The 19,189-nt window shown below is 35.9% G+C and overlaps 1 protein-coding gene across 1 annotated transcript in view; it reads right to left on the reverse strand.

The window, feature by feature from the left end:
• Positions 1–3,641: 3,641 nt before the first annotated feature.
• The window catches only part of LOC149785710 (cysteine-rich venom protein latisemin-like), a 31,727-nt gene continuing 16,179 nt past the window's right edge, over positions 3,642–19,189 (reverse strand). The window contains exons 5-9 of the mRNA XM_089979922.1: positions 15,551–15,636; positions 15,035–15,123; positions 11,702–11,800; positions 9,160–9,279; positions 3,642–3,837 (exon numbers count right to left, since the gene is read on the reverse strand). Coding sequence (XP_089836048.1) covers positions 3,716–3,837; positions 9,160–9,279; positions 11,702–11,800; positions 15,035–15,123; positions 15,551–15,636 — 516 coding nt within the window. The 3' untranslated portion in view covers positions 3,642–3,715. The remainder of the gene's footprint in view (positions 3,838–9,159; positions 9,280–11,701; positions 11,801–15,034; positions 15,124–15,550; positions 15,637–19,189) is intronic.

Raw genomic sequence — 19,189 nt, forward strand, 5'->3', positions numbered from 1 at the left:
CTGGATGAGCTGGATATGGAGGCCATAGCCGAAGAGGCCAGAAAAGAAAAAGAAGAGGAGGAGAGAACAAAGAAAGAAGAGGATGAAAAGAAAACAACTATCCTGTCTCACGTAATGATGAGGCCTGTGTGTTAGGTCAATCCTGAGGTGAGGATACCTCCACAGGCACCACCACCACACGCACATCATATACAGTCACTACCACAGCCATTACCACCAGTAGCAAAAGTCGTAATCCCACAGATAGAAAACTGGGAGGAGGAGGAGTTGTGAGAGCAACCACGTCAACAGCAACAACATCACCTCGGGTCTGGCGTAGGAGAAGACAGAGGGAAGTTTTCACTATCCCAGAGACAGAAAATTGGGGTGCTGAGGCCACTCAAGCTGCCTCCGCACTCCTAGCAGCTACAGTCAGTTGGGATAATGACTGGAGCCGACGTTGTGTCTGTGGCGCAAGACCAGGGAGGTGCCAACATTAACCCGTTGAACCGGGAGTTCAAACACAAAACAGCCCTTCTCAGGGCTAACCAGATCTCTAGAAAAAAAGATTAAGTTGCCAATTTGTGTGAGTGTGGAGTAGTGTGATTATAAACACTGACTCCTTTACTGATGTGATTGTGTGTGTGTCTGTGTCTGTGTGTGTGTGTGTGTGTGTGTGAGCTCATGTACGTTTGTGTAGATAGTAGAATGTGTGTTTTTATAAGTGAGCATACGCTTGTGTGGATAGTAGATTTTGGGGGTTTGTAAGCGTTCTGGTACGTTTGTGTGGATAGTAGAATGTGTGTTTGCATAAATGAGCATACGCTTGTGTGGATAATAGATTTTGGGGGTTTGTAAGCATTCGCGAACGTTTGTGTGGATAGTAGAGTGTGCGATTTTTTCGTTCCCTTCTTTGTACATGGTATACTTTTTTTTCTTCTCGTTTGTGGATAATAATATTGTGGTTATCGATATTATAATTGGGGTTTGTTTTTTCTCCTTCGGTTGAGTTGATAGTATAATATAGTTTTGATGATAGTATAGCAAGGGTTTGTTTTTTTCTCCTTCCATTAGGTGGATAGCATAATATGCTTCTGTGGATAGTATAGTAAGGATTTATTTTTGTCCTTCCGTGTGTGGATTGCATATTATGGTTTTGCGAATAGCATAGTAAGGATTTGTTTGTTCTTCTTCCCGTGTGTGGATAGTACATTTTGGTTTTTTGATAGTATATTTAGGGTTTTGTTGGTTTTTTTTTCTTCATTCTAGTGTAGTAGATAATAAGTGAAGTGAGTGTAGGGTATGTTTTTCTTCACGTCCGTGCTAGACAAATATACAGTCAAAGCGTTCGTAGTTCGCGCCATTCAACATTGAATAAACGAAGATGGCGATAGAGTTATTTAACCAGTTAAAGGACAGTTGGTACTTGATGATGGATGCCGCCTGTGTAGTGGAAAGGCTTGAGAAAAAAATTGAAGTATCAAGGTAGTCTAGACTTCGTGACCAGTTTGAAATTAGCGAGAGATCTGGTAGAAGGTATGATAGGGGAAGAAGTGAAGAAATTAAGACGATTAATTAGACCAAAATATGTGAGAGTTGGTAGTTTGAAGGAAGCACTTGATAATGTAATCAAAGTCATGTGCTTTCTACAAGAAACGTTGTATTGGACTGAGTGGTCTTTTGTGAAGTGGGGAAATGACCAGCAGATGAAAGCAGAAGAAATGATAGAAAGATGTTGAAAGTAGAGGTGAAAAAATGTTTTAAAGATGCCTGGGCAAATCAAAGAAACGACAAAGAAAACACAAAGGACAACGACAACAGAAAGAAAAACAGAGGCATTTGACAGACTGAATGAAAACTGGATGAAAGTGCAGGAGAAATTTAGATCCATGGGACATCCTGACTGGATGCCAGAGACGGAAACGAAGAAGAAAGGAATCATGGAGAAAGTGAGGAAATGGTGGAAGATCTGGAGAAAATAATAATAATCATAATGAGGACTTTGTATAGCGCCTAATCTTTAGAAGCTCTAAGCGCTTTACAACATTAGACAACACCTATAACATAAAAAACATATATAATGATATGATTACAAAAACAAACACCATGAAATTAGAAAACATAAAAAAACATGCTGAGAATATTTAAGGTAGGAAACATTATTAGGTCTTTAAGTTTGTTCTTGCAGTCGAAATAAGTGAGTTTTGAGAGCCCTCTTGAATGGGATCACTGTGTCTTTGTGTCTAAGTTCAGTGGGCAATTCATTCCACGTTGCTGGGCCCTGGTATGCAACAGAACGCTGTCCATATGACTTTGTTTTCATGGTGGGAATAATGAGTATAAGATTGTCAGAAGAGGAGCGTAATTATCTTGCTGGTGTGTACACATGGGTGAGGTCGGATAGGTATGTTGGACTAGAGTCCGGCAGTGAAACGTAGCACAGAGAACAAATTCTGTGTTTGATTCTGGATCGAATGGATAGCCAGTGTAGGGTACAGAGCAGCGGGGAGGTGTGCTCTGATCGTGGTACTCTAAGTTTGAACCGAGCAGCTGTGTTTTGAACTTTTTGAAGTTTCTGGAGCAGATATTGAGATAAACCAGACAGAACTGAGTTGCAATAGTTTCGTCTTGAAAGTACTAATGAACACACAAATAGAAAAAGAAGAACCTAAAGACCCTTTGCAGGGACACTCATATGCCTCGAAATTTATCGAGGGTAGACTTTTGGCCTACCTGAATATTATTATATTTCGCTTTCATGGTTTTTGTCATGATTAAACATGATAAACAAGAATGTTATTAAATTTAAGTTCAATGCCTAAACTTATAAACGAATTTTATGGAATTTTCCAAATGTCTTAAGTCAAGTGAAATTTGTATATATATAGAGAGAAAATCTGTCTATACAGTATATCGACAAGAAGTTGTGTTGAATAATAGATACAAGACAATTATGGTGAACAGACATGTAAATAAACAAATCGCACATGCTTTATATAGTTATTTTTTAACTTAATAATTTTCCGGTGCTTAAAGGAAAAACTACACGATGTTCCTTAGTTACGGAAGTGGAATGATATGATGGGTATAGTTTTATTTTCATTACAGTAATACTACACACTAGAAACTACATTAATGGTAATAACAAGCGATATTTAGTCACTCGTAGTACACTGTGCAAATATGAATTTAATATTCACCGAAGTTCTTAGTTAATCATATGCAAATGCAAGTGTTCACGGTAATACACTATTATCCTTTAAAGTTCATGGAGGAGATTTCAAGACATTTTCAATAAGTTTCTTTTCAACTGGTTTAATTTGTAATTATATCCTTTCCATCCGTCATAAAACAAATAATGTTAGAAATACAAAACTGATTAAATAAATGGCACATATGTTCATGTGCCTTGTCTACAAGACTACCATTAGAAAAATCTACTATTCCAATGAAATTGTGGTTGCATTTGCCTTAAAGCAAACGAAAGTCCTTAAACCGTAGAAAGATTTCGAGGTTTGATATTTTCAGCATTATCGCTGCTTGCACGTTTCCCACATTAATACGATGCATTAGTTTTAATCGTGCTGCAAAAATAACTATGTATGACAAGAAATCTTCAAAATTATAAGTTTTGAGCCGACTCCGCTAGGCTTGATGTTTTAAACAATATAAATTTTTGTCCACTGTTTAAATAACACTAACTGACAATGGGTCATAACCCTTCTTGTCTTAGTGTTTACAACCACAAAACAGTCAATAACTGGATCAGTACGCTAAGGTACAATAAGTAGCACTTTTTTATCCTTCCTCCGCTGTTCTGCGATGTGTAGGTCTCTTCCTTATATGTGTACCCACCATCTGCGAAAATAATAATAATAATAATAAGAATAATAATAATAATAATGTATTTTATATGTGTTTCATTAGATGTGTGAACAAAGCGCTTGTCAATTTTTTCAGCTTTACTATGGCTATATTTAACGGATGGAACTATTTCTTTTATATGAAAGCTGATGTGAAGGAAAGCGCTCTTTTATCCAAGAACAGTTTTAACAGTTCCAACTTAGTTTTTATGCTCATTCAACTGTTATGTTGGTTTGCTATTTTTGTTGTTGTTGTGGTTTGTTTTTTGCACCTGTTTGGATGAAGAAGTAAATTATTCACACCTGAACATACGAAGTCTTCTATTTTTCGGAGTCCATTTTTGATCAAATGCTAATGTCAACCTGTTGATTGTACTATATTCTTCGCTCCTTTAAAAAAAAATGCGACTCGTGACTACGCTGTATAGAAAGTAGCCAATCTAGAACTGCTTAAATTACGGTATATATTCTAAATACCATACAACTCTTTTCTATTTTATGCGAGTATCCTAAATTTGTAATTTAACTTCGAACACAAAATATGACTATAGAATCTCAGACCTTCATTCTGTGCCAACTGAAATAGATCCAGAACTTGCGAAAGTTCTTATGGAATTATATATATATATATATATATATATATATATATATATATATATATATATATATATATATATATATATATATATATATCCCTGATCAGTGATCTCTCTCCTCTCTCTTGACAAATTATACTGCTTGAACACAATTCAATACAGCGACACATTTTCTGCCGACATGTGCATTCATTTATCCAGTCATAACAGTTCTCTTGAATGCGCAGCGCATAACATCAGCAACGTGCTTAACAATGTGGTACCGCGTTTGAAAGAAAGAATCAACCCCTCCCATCACCCCATCCTGCACAATCACGGAAAGTCATTCCATTATTTCAATGCTGGATGATGACGAACTAAATGAAAATAGCATACATGGATATTTTGATAATCTGAATGAGTTGCAGAATCAATCAAACATTGTGGACGACAATACAGTACAAGTGAAACAGATATATAGAAACTCAGGCAGTGTCTCGGCGAAATCGGACTGCAATGGTACCGAAGCTGAAGAATTTATGTAGTTCTGACAGTAAAGCAACATGCAAATTAAAAAAAAAGAGAGTAAAATCATGATACGGTGTAACATTTTGCATGTCTTGCTACCATAATACCTGTACTGGTATTACCAAAACCAACCCAGTAGCATTCTGACTATGAAATCAGTGTAGAAAAAACACATAAGAACTTGACAGCGGTTCAAACTTTGATAAGCATATTATATGCGTGTACAAGGGTAATTTTACACCAAATATCAGCTTTGTCAAACAATATAGAATCAAAATTTGTAAACATAAATGACAAAATACCCAGCATCATAAAGCGCACGGCTGTATATGACGAATCAAGATCAAATGAACTGGAAGAAACCAAACAGCAAGCATTAGATGCCAAACTTAAAACAAGTAAGAAAAACACATACTTTATTTGACGAAAACGTAAAACGTGACCTAATTGATAAACGGTAAAACACAGTATCTAAGGTCAGAACACGAAACGGCCACTTTCCAGTCAGACAAGGCTAAATAAGTAACTGACAAACATTTACTGTACACATTAAAGAAAGTTTTAAGCAGCCAGGGTCAGTTCAGAATCGACTCCCACCAATAAAGACCCTGATTACAGGATCATCTGTCCGTAAAGGAATCAACACCAGAGCATGTTCATGTAATGTACACGTGAAACCACTGACAGTGTCAAAACAGAATTAATCATACTTTATCTCAATCAATACCGCAGAGTTATTGTCCAAGTATTAGAAAACGATGCAGGTAGAGGTCTGGACCTAAATCAGTTTGACTTGACATCAAATACAAGTACCTTATCAACCAACTAATCGTCGAGGTAAATAAGGTCGTTATATCCAGCCTTATTTCAATACTGGAAGTGTGGACATGACGCAGTATGACGTATTGGCTGATACTGACAGATCGTTCAACCTACCATATAATAATAATAATAATGAGGACTTTGTATAACGCCTAATCTTTATAAGCTATAAGCGCTTTACAGCATTAAACACTATAACATAAAAAACATACATAATGATTTTATTACAGAAAACCAAAACCATGAAATTAGAAAACATAAAAACATGCTGTAAATATTTAAGGTAGGAAACATTATTAGGTCTTTAAGTTTGTTCTTGCCGTCGAAATAAGTGAGCTTTAAGAGCACTCTTGAATGGGATCACTGTGTCTTTGTGTCTAAGTTCAGTGGGCAATTTATTCCACGTTGCTGGGCCTGCTATGCAAAAGAACGTTGTCCATATAACTTAGTTTTCCTAGTGGGAATAATGAGTATATGATTGTCAGAAGAGGAGCGTAACTATCTTGCTGATATTTACACATGGGTGAGGTCGGATAGGTATGTTTGACTTTAGTCCGTCAGTGAAACGTAGTACAGAGAACAAATTTTGTGTTTGATTTTGGATCGAATGGATAGCCAGTGTACAGAGCAGCAGGGAGGTGTGCTCTGATCGTGGTACTCTAAGTATGATCCGAGCAGCTGTGTTTTGAACTTTTTGAAGTTTCAGAAGTAGATATTGAGATGAACCAGACAGAATTGAGTTACAATAGTCGAGTCTTGAAAGTACTAATGAACAGACAAGTGTTTTAGTGACATAAACTGAAATATATTTGCGAATGGAGCTGATGCGTCTCAGCTCAAGATATGCAGCCTTGCATATGTTCATGACATGTTGGTGCAACGTGAGAGTAATGTCCGGAGTGACACCTAGGTTTCGTACTGATTGTGTGAATTTAACGTTGGTGTTACTGATATTTATTGTTTGAGGTAAAGGATGTGAATGAGAAAGTCTTTGTGTTGTGATCAGAATGGCCTCAGTTTTATCATCATTCATCTGTAGCTTGTTACATGTCATCCATGATTTCACATCAGAAATGCACCTCTCTACACCTTGGATGGTAGCATTAATTTCAGTTGGGTGACTATATTTGTATATTTGGGTGTCGTCGGCGTAAGACAGTTGGTAAGACACTGGATGATGATCTATGACACTTGAGAGCGGCTGAATGTAAAGAATGAAGAGAACAGGTCCAAGAACAGACTCCTATGGACCCCTGTGAAACACCACAACATAGATTAACTGGGCTGGAGTGTATTCCATTTGCAGACACAATTTGTGTCCTGTTGACCAAGTAGGACTTGAACCACAGTAAGGCTGTATCATGAATGCCAAATACATGCTTGAGACGGTGAAGCAATGTATCATGGTCTATTGTGTCAAATGCTGCAGACAAATTAAGGAGGATGAGGACTGTAATCTTTCCGCTATCCAAAGCAGAAAGAATGTCATTAACTACTTTTAGTAGAGTAGTTTCAGTACTGTGGCAAGGGCGATATGCAGATTGTACATTGCTAAAAAGACTGTTTGAATTTAGATGAGATACAAGTTGGGATAGAACAACCTTTTTCTAAGATATTTTATATGAATGGGAGATTAGAAACTGGGCGGTAGTTCTTTAAATCGTTATGGTCTAGCGTTGGTTTCTTCAGCAGAGGCTTTTTGAAAAATGATGGGAATTCCCCTGATGAGAGAGAGGTATTAATAACATCAGTTAGTGAAGGCAATACTGGATCAAAGCACTCAAGCAGCAGTGATGTTGGAATTGGATCAAGTTCACATGACTTTAGTGCACCATTCACCACGATTGTACGTACTAAATCCATAGAGGCAGGTTCAAATGCTGCTGAAATTCTGTATCCCAACTGTATGTTGACGACGAGTCAATTGAAATTGTGTTGTCAAGCTTATCTCTAATGGTTTGTACTTTGTCACGGAAGAAATCTGCAAACAGGTCCGGAAGGTCGACTAGAGAGAAGGTAGTTGGAAGTGGTGTACATTTGTTCTCTGACATTAGCTTGTTAGTAATCTCGGAAGAGCTCTTTTCAGCTGGAACTTTCCGTGATCTTAGTACTGTAGTGGGCTGATTTTGCTGCATGGACCCAATTATAATCTATCCAGAATTGACAAACTTCAGTGAAAGGCCACGCGAATAATTCTGGAATTTCCCGTTACGACACCCGCGAACGCTTATACTTTCTTGTCGACAATGGCTAGCTATACAAAAAGACGTATTGTTTATTTTAAAATAATCGTGACATGAAACTCTAAAAACTATCATTATCCAGATTATATATATATATATATATATATATATATATATATATATATATATATATATATATATATATATATATATATATATATATATATATATATATATATATATAAACTAAGATCATCAAATACTGAGCGTAATAATAGATCAACTACTAACAACGAACTCCAGATTCAGCGGTCGAAAGCTCTTTTACTCTATCAGCGCCTACCTTTTGGAATTCCTTACCCTGATGATATGTAATTCAAATTCCTTTACTTCGCTAATAATCTCATTAGATAAATTCTTTCTCGACCACCTGAAATAATATAATAAGGCTTCCCAACAGAGAATTATATCATTGTAACCAGCAATAATATGTGCATGTTTTATTCGATATATACGACTTCTGATATGAAAAATGTGTATTCTTGTGTTTAGTATTGTTCATATATGTACCTGTTGACTACTATATTAATTCATTTTAACGTGAGTACGTAGGTGATCACACCTTAGTTTGCATAAATAACATTTTTCATTGCATACATTGTTACAAAAATCGAGGACTTCGTGGCAAATGGGTATTTCATGGGCAAATGTGTTATCCTCGTTAAATAAGTTATTATTATTATTATTATTATTATTATTATTATTATTATTATATACGAAAAATTAATTCAACATGTTTTCGACCAGTGCTGTATTGGTCGAACACTATGTCATTCTGTCATACAAGCTGAAACCGTAAAGTACATAAATGATAATTATTTTGAAGTAAAAAATATACTCTTAATATTTTTTAATGGTTTCTTTGTCTAAACATTGTAAACTGTCAGGAAAACATATTCTTTTCAGTTATTTTTAGGAACATTTATTGACAATGACAACAGTATGCGTTACATTAGTTTTCCACGTTATGAAACTAACGGACCTGGGGATGTATAAGCGATACGTTTGATTTTACTAACTGGAATTGAGCGAGCGAGCAATAAAGTTATATATATATATATATATATATATATATATATAGAGAGAGAGAGAGAGAGAGAGAGAGAGAGAGAGAGAGAGAGAGAGAGAAACATAGTTTCTCACACTCACACGGGCACACATTGCACGTGTTTGGGCAGTCGTATGGAACGTTGTACAGAATTGTACACCCGTCTTTGTCAAATGGGGATTTCCCGCAGTATACTGGCTCTGTCAGATTTCTACAGTCCACTGAAGAAGAAAAAACAATAAACAAAACCATCGACAAGTTTTTGCACTCTTGTTGCGACTTGTTTCGTATCGGAATATTTATCTAGGTGCGATCCGAATTTACCATATAAATGAATATCTGTGTGTCCCCTTTCTTGTAATTCTACGCTTAGTACTGGCTCATTCTTCATTAAGTGTGGAAATTCGTGTGTTGTATACACTCATTCACACACACACACACACACACGATCGCACGCACGCACGTTTGTCTTTGTTGTACGTCCAGTAATCACGAACATTAGACTCGTAAGCAATATTATTAAATATTGTTAGACATTCTGTGCGAAAAGTACCGAACATTAGACTATTATGTAGCTAAACAAAATGGGGGGGGGGACTCCTTAAAAAGCAAATTACGAATCATACAAATGTTGAGAGCAATTTGTCGTTGATTTAAAAACAAATTAAAAGCATTAGTCCTCTTTAATAAGATTACTCAAGGGGAATAAAACTTGAGACAATAAATGTAAAAGCAAATCAAACTTTGCAACATCACATCTGAGTTAAGCGTCTCTGCTACCTAGTTTCTACTATACACATTTGTGTATTATCCCTAAACCAGTGGCGTCGCTAGGGGGGTTGTTGGGGGTGCGGACCGCACCGGGTGACACCATCTCAGAGGGGTGACACCAAAATGAAAAACTGCAAATTTTACAGAGCACACACTTGCATTGTTTATTAGCTAGTTTAATTTTTTTATTATATGCTATTGATAATGTGACATTGCATGTTGAACTTGACCTTGTCCAAAATCAAATTGATTTTTTACTTGACCTGAATTATTGATTTCGGTTTTGTAGTAAATATGTTTATCTCAATCTGAATCTAGAATTTTGGAAATCCCCTATGAATTGGAAATCCCCTATGAGTTGCAGGGTCTAATGGTTGTTTACTACACATTTTGTGTTGTAATTTTAGTAATAGGTTTCTAATTATAACTAATATTTTATTCTGTAAACATTAATATGTTTCTAGAAGGTTACTTTCCATTAGGTAATATTTGTGTTTTTTTGTTGCTGTTGTTAAAGAAAATACTAATTGTGATCCATGGTCAAGTAGAGGACTATATAATCTTGTTACTGAAAGGAAATTTCATTCATGATTTAAGATATATAGCTGAATCAGGTTGCATTATATGTTGTCACCAGTAATTTATTTGGGGCTGGAATTTATTTCTTCAAATTATTTAATTCAAGTTATTATTTTCTCTGGAAATACAGAGTGCTCATATAAAATAACATTCTTGAACAGAGACATTAATTGGGATTTATAGTGAATTCAAACCTGAAATTATATTACTGTGGCACATCAACACTTTAAAACCTACCACAGACACATCAACACCTTCAGCTTTGGATTTAATTTGGACTTCTACTAAATTCTATTCAGGAATTTAATTATTAGGACTTGTATTTATAATTATAGGATTATTTGTGATTTAATTCGCAATAGCATCAGTTCCTTTTTTTATTATATTTTTATTTTGTATTATAGGGAAATAAACTATTTGTTAAATTTTACAAAACTTGTTGCTTTTCACTCTTTTCTGTTATTTATTTTAAGAGCATAGACTCGTGACAACTGTTCCAACGTCTCTGGCAACTCTTTTCATATTTGTCGAGTAGCTGTTTTACGAGTTCAACCCAAATATTTATGCTTTTAATCTGCTGTCAAAAGAATGTGGGGCCCGTCCTGCACAAACCTTTATAAACTTCAAATGATTGTTCAATACATTAAAAACAGCGGGCAAATTAATGCTCGTGATATTAGAATAGAAATATCTTCAAAAGTGTGTCGAGCATCTTCATCAATTGCTCCCTTTACTGCAGCCACTTTCCGCTCATCAGTATCTGACGACGGTCTTCTAGAACGTTGGTAATCTTGCATGGTTTCGCGACCATCTTTAGAACGATCAAATCACCTACGAGCGAGAATTACATCCATAAACTTGATGCAAGTCAGCCCCAGTATCAGTGGGAGTGTGCTCTAAGAGCTCCCGGATTTGACAGTATTCTCTTTGCTCAGGAGCAGAATTGTTATCCTTCTCTGAAATTAGTTCATCACTGTCGTTTACCTATGTTAATAGATTTGTGGTAACTGTTACTAATTATAAATTAGAGTTATCATAAACATGTTATTGTATCGGTAGTGTCTGATATCTCATATCAGTAGTGTGTGATATCTCGAACGTTCTCGTTGCTTTGGCGTTGCTGACTCACAGGTTCATGTGCAACATGCCAAAGCAAGGTGTTAGCATCATGCCAAATCAACTCATCGGCAACACGCCAAACGATTCGTCATCAGACAAGAGATATACCACAACCTTTACTTTAGCCTCCCTCCCTCCTGTCGCCCCCCCCCCCGTTTTAATTAATTAACATACGTTTGCAATTGGTACCGATGTTGAAAGAACGCGTGCAGCGGCATGTACACGTGGTTAGATCCATAGGAGCGTCATTCTCACAGACGTTATCACCACAATCTTCAAGTAAAAATAAATTATTTCAGTTAGGAGCATAATTTACAATTATTAAAATATTATTATGAAAACATAAAACAATACAATGATCCGAAACTATAATGAGCAAAAGATTTTCTTAATGTCAGCTGGAGTTGTAGAATTAGAAGAATTAAGCTGTTCAGTGCTATTCAGAGTTCTGCGGATATGAAGTGAATTATGATTCGCAAACATATATGTGATACTAAATGCACATCATAAAATGTACACTTAACACAGCTAAAATGGTAAAAGGTAAATTACCTATTAGAACATAACTTTAAGTAAAAGTATTTAAGATTGAAATTTTCTCGAAATTGTATTAAAAGTAATTTTTCATTAAATTATATTGAAAGTAATTTTCCACTAAAATATATTGAGATAAATTTTATCTATATGTGTAATACAACTGTATGTTATTTTATAAAGATCGCGCTTTACGACCAGGTGAAGAAATACATAAAATACATTTCACTCGTATCTAAATGTCAGCACTGTCAGCATAAAATACATTTCGCTCGTATCTAAATGTCAGCAATTTAGATTTGGGGGGAAGCTGCTGAACAGACAAATTATTAAATCAATAATGGATGAGTTACGCAGATGGTTCACACGATGGCCCTGGGAAAGGTCAAGAGTCTTGTTCTGACTGGACTGAGCGAAACCAAACACTCTGTGTGTGTGTGTGTGTGTGTGTGTGTGTGTGTGTGTGTGATTAGGATTTATAACGTAGCTTTAACAATTTTTCAGTCATATCGCTACGATGTCTGCAGTGTGGCAGTTTATAGTGATGTCTAGCACTGGGGCACGATGCCGCAGACATGTAGCATGATGTCCCACCCAATCACATTATCCTGACACCAGGCCGACCAGTCCTAACACTAACCTCTTAATACCGAGCGCCTAACTAGGCAACTGTTAGTACCATTTTTCTAAGTCTCTGGTATGACTCGACCGGGGTTAGAACCTACGACCTTCCGCTTCCGAGGCGGACGCTCTAACCACTAGGCCACCGGAGCGGTCACCAAAAGTTGTATAAATAGAGAAGCGGGCTTACGATGGGTTAGCTCGTTCCTCGAGTTAGAACAGGTCTGTCTTTTCCTTACAGCGATTCCGTACCTCATTCCACAAGATGTAGCCGTATCTACACGGTTATTGATGACACCCTTGTTAGAGAGCCCAAACTCATTCTTCTTCTTCTCTCTCTCTCTCTAACCATGGGCAAAGACATTTCTTAACTTATGAGTAATCCCTTCTCATATCATGAGATGAGAAGAAGGCCATGATGCAAACTGTATCATAACATACCTAATAAACTGTATCATAACATACCTAATAAACTGTATCATAACATACCTAATAAACTGCAAAGTGTGAATTCATAGCTGACAATCGTTTGCAATGTCTTTTCCATGAAACCAAGAGTAAAACCGATTCAGCACAGATCATTATTTTGAGTAAAGTAAATGGTTTTCTTGCAGACTTGGAGTATAGAACAAGTATCTTAACAACCAAATTCTAAGAATCGATGTTCCGCGCTTTTTTGTACAAGTAGGGAACGTAGTTTTGTAGAGGAAAGGGCCTGATGACAACGGTGATATGGTAAACGATTTATTATATTGGTAAAGGAAGGCACTGCTGAAGACGTAGTACACTGACAACGAAATCCAGACCAGATTTCATTCAGCAACCGTAACTCCACTAAAATAAAGGAAGTAAATAATCAGATTGCATTGAAGTTATTTGAATACAGACCTGCGTATAAAATATTATTAAAATCCAACACTAACAATTAGAGAATTACACACATATCGAATGCTGGAAAATCAGACTAAGCCAATGTGTTATCGGACTCAAATTGCATACCATGGGAGTTATTGCTTTAAAAGCAAGCTGGTGGGTCTGACACTGGCAAACCACAACCACCTTAAAAGATGTTGTGCATGCTGAACATTTACCTTAGCAACACTAACATCCAGTCAATCAATCGATAAATAAATAAATCAATAAATCAATCAATCAAAGTCATCAAATGTCTTATTAATATTAAAATGATTGCGAAAGGTGTAAACAAAATTAAATGAGGGAGTCATTTATTTTCTAATACGAGTGGCCTGTCTAAAAACTAGCAGGGGCCGTAACTCTACTAAATTACGTAGAGTGTTTATAATTGAAGTATGCAGAGATCTCGTTAGTATCGCGCTGCATACAAGACTTATTTAAAATCTAATTAAAGTTAATTTAGCTATTATCCGGAAATTAAAGTCAAATTGTCCGACAACTAGGGGCCATAACTCCGCTAAAAATGACATAGAATAATGGTAATCAACCTCAGCCAAGATCTAATCAATATCAACTGTCTATCAACATTGGTTTCAATGCAATTATAGACAAAAGAGTTAGCATGCGGAAAGAAAGTCGGTTGGTATGTCAATCAGGGGGTATAACTCCGCTGATGATGATACAGAATATTAAAAATCAAACGCATGTCAGGTCTTATTATCGTATTACAAGTTGATTGAAATCAAATAATAATTGCAGGAGTTACTGTGCGGTAACACATTAATGGGTGGGTCCGACAATTCAATGCTATAATTAAAAGACGCAAATCAATGACAATCGAACTCAGCCAGTTTCTCGTCAATATCAAGTAGCACACCAGATTTGACTGAAATCCATTGACAGTCAATGGACTTATTGTGCAGTAAAGAAAGCGGGTGTATCTGAGAACCAGGGGATATAACTCATCTGAACACTGTCGCAGAAGGCTGATAATCCAACCAGGCCAAGAACAAATCAATATCTAGCAGTGTACTATGATTCAAATTAGTTACGGGAGTTATTGTGCGGAAACGGTGAGAAAAACGTACATACAGGCCGAATTTAATGCCCCAAACCCTTTCTCTATGAAAACTTGGCAGTAATAATAAATAACTTCATCAGTATTTACAAAAATAGCTACCACAGTACTACATATTACAGCAAAGAACCTGGACACGTCCAGAGGCGTAGCGGGGGGGGGGGGGGGCAGGGGGGTACATATGTCCCCGGGCGCCAAGGTACAGGGGCGCCAAAATGAGGCTTACAACGTTACATTATAATAAGTAAATAAGGGTAATATTCAAAAATGTGATTAAACGGGGAGGGGGCTGGGGCGCCAATTTTATAGTTCGTCCCCGGGCGCAAAATATCATAGCTAAGCCTCTGGACACGTCTTACCACACAAGTTATTAGAGCAGTGACTAGTGCAGCCCTGACATGACTGGTTCCCTGTTTGATATGGTTCTGCCAAGCTGTTGACGTTTCCTCTGCAAATACAAAATCAAAGTGTATGGGGGGGGGGGCAAAACTTGGAAAATTATTTCTTCATTCTTCTTAATCTTGAATTACCTTTGTGAAACATGTTAACATTTTGACGCGGCGCATTCTCTCTGATTAATTAATGCAGGTAATAATTTCAAAGGAATATAGTTTTGCAGATTATGATTATATTTCGATACAATGAGCAAGAAATCATCGCAGAAGGCGAACGTAAGAACACGCACCTGTAATTATGATATTCGGCTCTTTACATGCTTATTCCCTGTGAGCTCGAAGAAAAAAAAGAAAACAAAGAGTAAGGGCCGAAGACTGTCGTGGCAAAAGTGCATAAAGAAAGAGCATACTGTATGTTGCGAAAGATGGCAAGTTCGTTATTTTTTTTTATTATGAACAATTGAGTGGAACTTGATTTACCCTGGAGCATAGTCGCATACATGGAATGCGACACCATTACAGTTTGCGAATCCACATCCGATCTTATTGGTGTCTGCCCATACTAGCTGGAATAGAAAATTCAATTCAATTAAACCCTTACAGTTAACCTTTGTCATAATACATATTGCGAGCGTGAACTTGTATATAATTTAGTGAGAAAACTTAATTTGCTAAAATGATGCTGACATTAGAGTTTATGATGCAACAAATAGTATTTGAAAAATGCATTTGCCTTGCTGTAACATCGAAAATTTAACTTTGCGAAAAAGAAAAAGTCGCTAAGATAACAACTATAAAGTGGCACTAAAATAGTATCATCCAGTGAAGTCCTACATTTTACAATCAAAAACGCTATGCCACTTTTGATAAATGCTTCATATTGTTCAATTGACCCCAACATCATAATGGTGCCAAGGTTAAGGTCCTTGTAAGCACAGGTGGCAGGGTCCAGTTTCGTAAATTGGCCCCTGGCAAATTTCTTAACTTAAGGCTATGGTGTGACTTTTTCAGCTATTATTGTTTAGTATTGATAGATATGGATATATTTGTGAACTAGGTGTTTTGGGCTGGTGTTGTTCTTGAAATTGATGTCTGTCATGTACACCTTCCATAGTTGCTCTACAGTATGTTGATAGTGAAATACCAATAGTTGGCTAGGAAGAAGAGCTAGCCTCCCATAGCAGTAAACACGTGGGTTCAAGGCAACTAGAGTATCTCAAAAACGGCTTGGATGACAACTATTCTGAATTGCATCCAACTATTTAGTAGACAATGTTTTTCAAAATTTTCATCCAGGGAAAGGGCTTGCGTTTGCACTGTGAGCACCACATGCTGTCAAAAATGGCATTTGAATGTGAAAAATGCAGGTATAAAATAGGGGTTGGGGTGCATGATCCTCTTCTGCTGTGAACTGCCATTGACTTCTCTGGTCAAGTGAATACTATTATTATGCTTTGTTTTAATATAGGTATCTAAAAATACGGACCTTTTTGACCTCACTTGTGTATTTGATTTTTTATGATTTTTTATACTAGGTCACTGATTGCGGCATTAAATTTGTACATAAAAACTGGACCCTGCCCCCACAGTGTACATACACAAGGTGGATGATTAATATACAATCCGAAAGTTATAAGTCACGTGTCACAATAATATGAATATGTGTATCGTCTGTACTCCCTTATCAGTCGAGTCAAACTGCAAACAACAAAGATCCTGATCTGCCGTAGCATAATACGCTTTGCAGATCAGGGTCTACGTTTTGTTCTAGTTACAACTCCCAACAAACATTACAGACTCAGAACTGATGGCGCAGTACGCTACGGCAGATCAGGATCTTTTTGTTGCTTGCTTATAAACGAGTGTGCATTATATATATATATATATATATATATATATATATATATATATATATATATATATATATATATATATATATATATATATATATATATATATATATATATAATAACCTTGATAATATTGTGAAGTTTACTACTTCTTGGCTGCAGTTATTGGATACATATAGAAGCGTACAGTTTCTATTTATGAATCATGTACGTCTTTACGTTTATATCTTTTGTCATAAATTCAGATTACTTTCAATAAAATATATTTAAGATATGTCTTCTTGGATTCCGAATAATACGTTTTTCTTCAAGAAAACTAAGTTTTTGGTGTGACTGCACTTAATCTTCATCCATTGTAACATGCCATTTACAAATGCCTGTGATGTGTGCCAATTCCAAAACAGGAGAAATATGTCCAGCTTGTAACGTACACAGAACAGAGATAATTTTGTGACATTTTTGGCTTTCTCGACATTTTTGGCTTTTTAAAGAAAAGTATTTGTAGCCAAGGTTCTGTTTAAATTTTCAATTGCAATAATTTAGGGTTTGGGCACTTTGTTGCTTCATATGGAAGCACTTATTTCAGTTTTGGGCACGTTGTCGCTTTATGTGGAAGTATAAAGAATTGATACCAATCTTTTTCTTCCTTATTACTTAGCTGAGCATTTTATTTCCGTATAGAAGCTGGTTTCTCGTCTTTTTTACATTCCTTTTTACTGTTTACGTTAGTGTGTGCCAAAACATTTATAAAAGGCTGATGTAAACCGCAATCCCAGCTAAAGTTAAATTTCTGTTTACAAGAATTTATAGCCCTTGATATGTTTTGAAACTCTAAGAAGTTAGTACAAATAGAAATCTACTTTTGAAGTTGTCGAACAAACCCATTAATGAAATAACTAACATGGATGATACGTTTCTAAAGCATACTTTGTTAAAAACATTCTTATCGTCTCTTTTGATGCTGGACAGGGATGGATTCAAAGGGTAAGGTGACAGGGGGCACGTGCCCCAGTACCCTATTCATCCCCACCCACCACCCCGGTTGCCGTGGATAAAACTGCATGTGTTTAAATAAACCATTTACAGGTCTAAACCGTCTAATGCTTAGTCTAATATAGCTCTAATATATATATATATATATATATATATATATATATATATATATATATATATATATATATATATATATATATATATATATATATATATATATATAAAGGACAGGACTGCTTACAGAGTATATTTGAGGATCTATGGGATCTTAAGTGTCCACCCCCATATTTAATCCAGCCGTGATGCTAGAATTGAACCATTATTAGGACTCTATGGTCTTAAACTAAGTAATAGAAAGGAGTTGACACAACAAGTTTTGTAAAATTCAGCAGACAGCCCAAAGGTTCTATTACCAGTCCTAATAAATAAAGTTCTATTGAACTCCAGTGGTGCTTGAATTAGGATCCAGTGCTGAAGGCGTTGATGTGCTGTAGTTTCTTGAATGTACTGAAGTGTGATGATGTACTAACAGTCCTTCAATTAATCGCACTAATATAATCCATGATATCCTTGTCCAAATGCACTATAGTTCCAAATTAATGTTTCCGTCCAAGAATATTACAAAGAGCACTTTGTATTTTCAGGGAATAAATAATTCTGATAAATGAATTCACTCAAATCAATCAGTGAACACACTAAGAAGATCGATTTTTGCCTTAGATGTTATTGCTACAATGAGTAATTTCTCAGGTAAAGAAGATTACAAGGCGCTCTATTTGACCTCGGTCACAATTTGCATTTTCTGGAAATATTATGAATTAAAATACACTTATTCATAACATTTAATCATGGAGAAATATAAGTAACAAACAATACAATTAAATATACATAACTCCATACAAATGTTTCCATAGAATATTAAGGTGAGTTGACCTTAACTGAGAATTCTGTGGATGCGCCAAAACATCTATCCAAAATGGATTAAGATTCTTTTCTGTAGACAGAACACAATCTATTCACCAAAAGAAGATATACTGAATATTTGGCATCGAAAATTCTGTTAAGCAATGTACGTTTCAAGGCATGAATAAATTTAAAAATATTTATCATTTTTAATCTACATTGTGTTAAGATTTTATTATAATTTGTTGATTTTATGCGCCATTCCATAGAAATATGTAAAAGAGTTTATTAATTGCATCAACGCTTCATCGCAGTCGTCATGGCTGTAATATAAATACAATCTGAAATTCAAAAGTGAGTGGCTTCTGCCATA

The sequence above is a fragment of the Sinohyriopsis cumingii genome, chromosome 13, assembly GCF_028554795.1.
Source record: "Sinohyriopsis cumingii isolate HCF-2022 chromosome 13, ASM2855479v2, whole genome shotgun sequence".
NCBI classification, from domain to species: Eukaryota; Metazoa; Mollusca; class Bivalvia; order Unionida; family Unionidae; genus Sinohyriopsis; species Sinohyriopsis cumingii.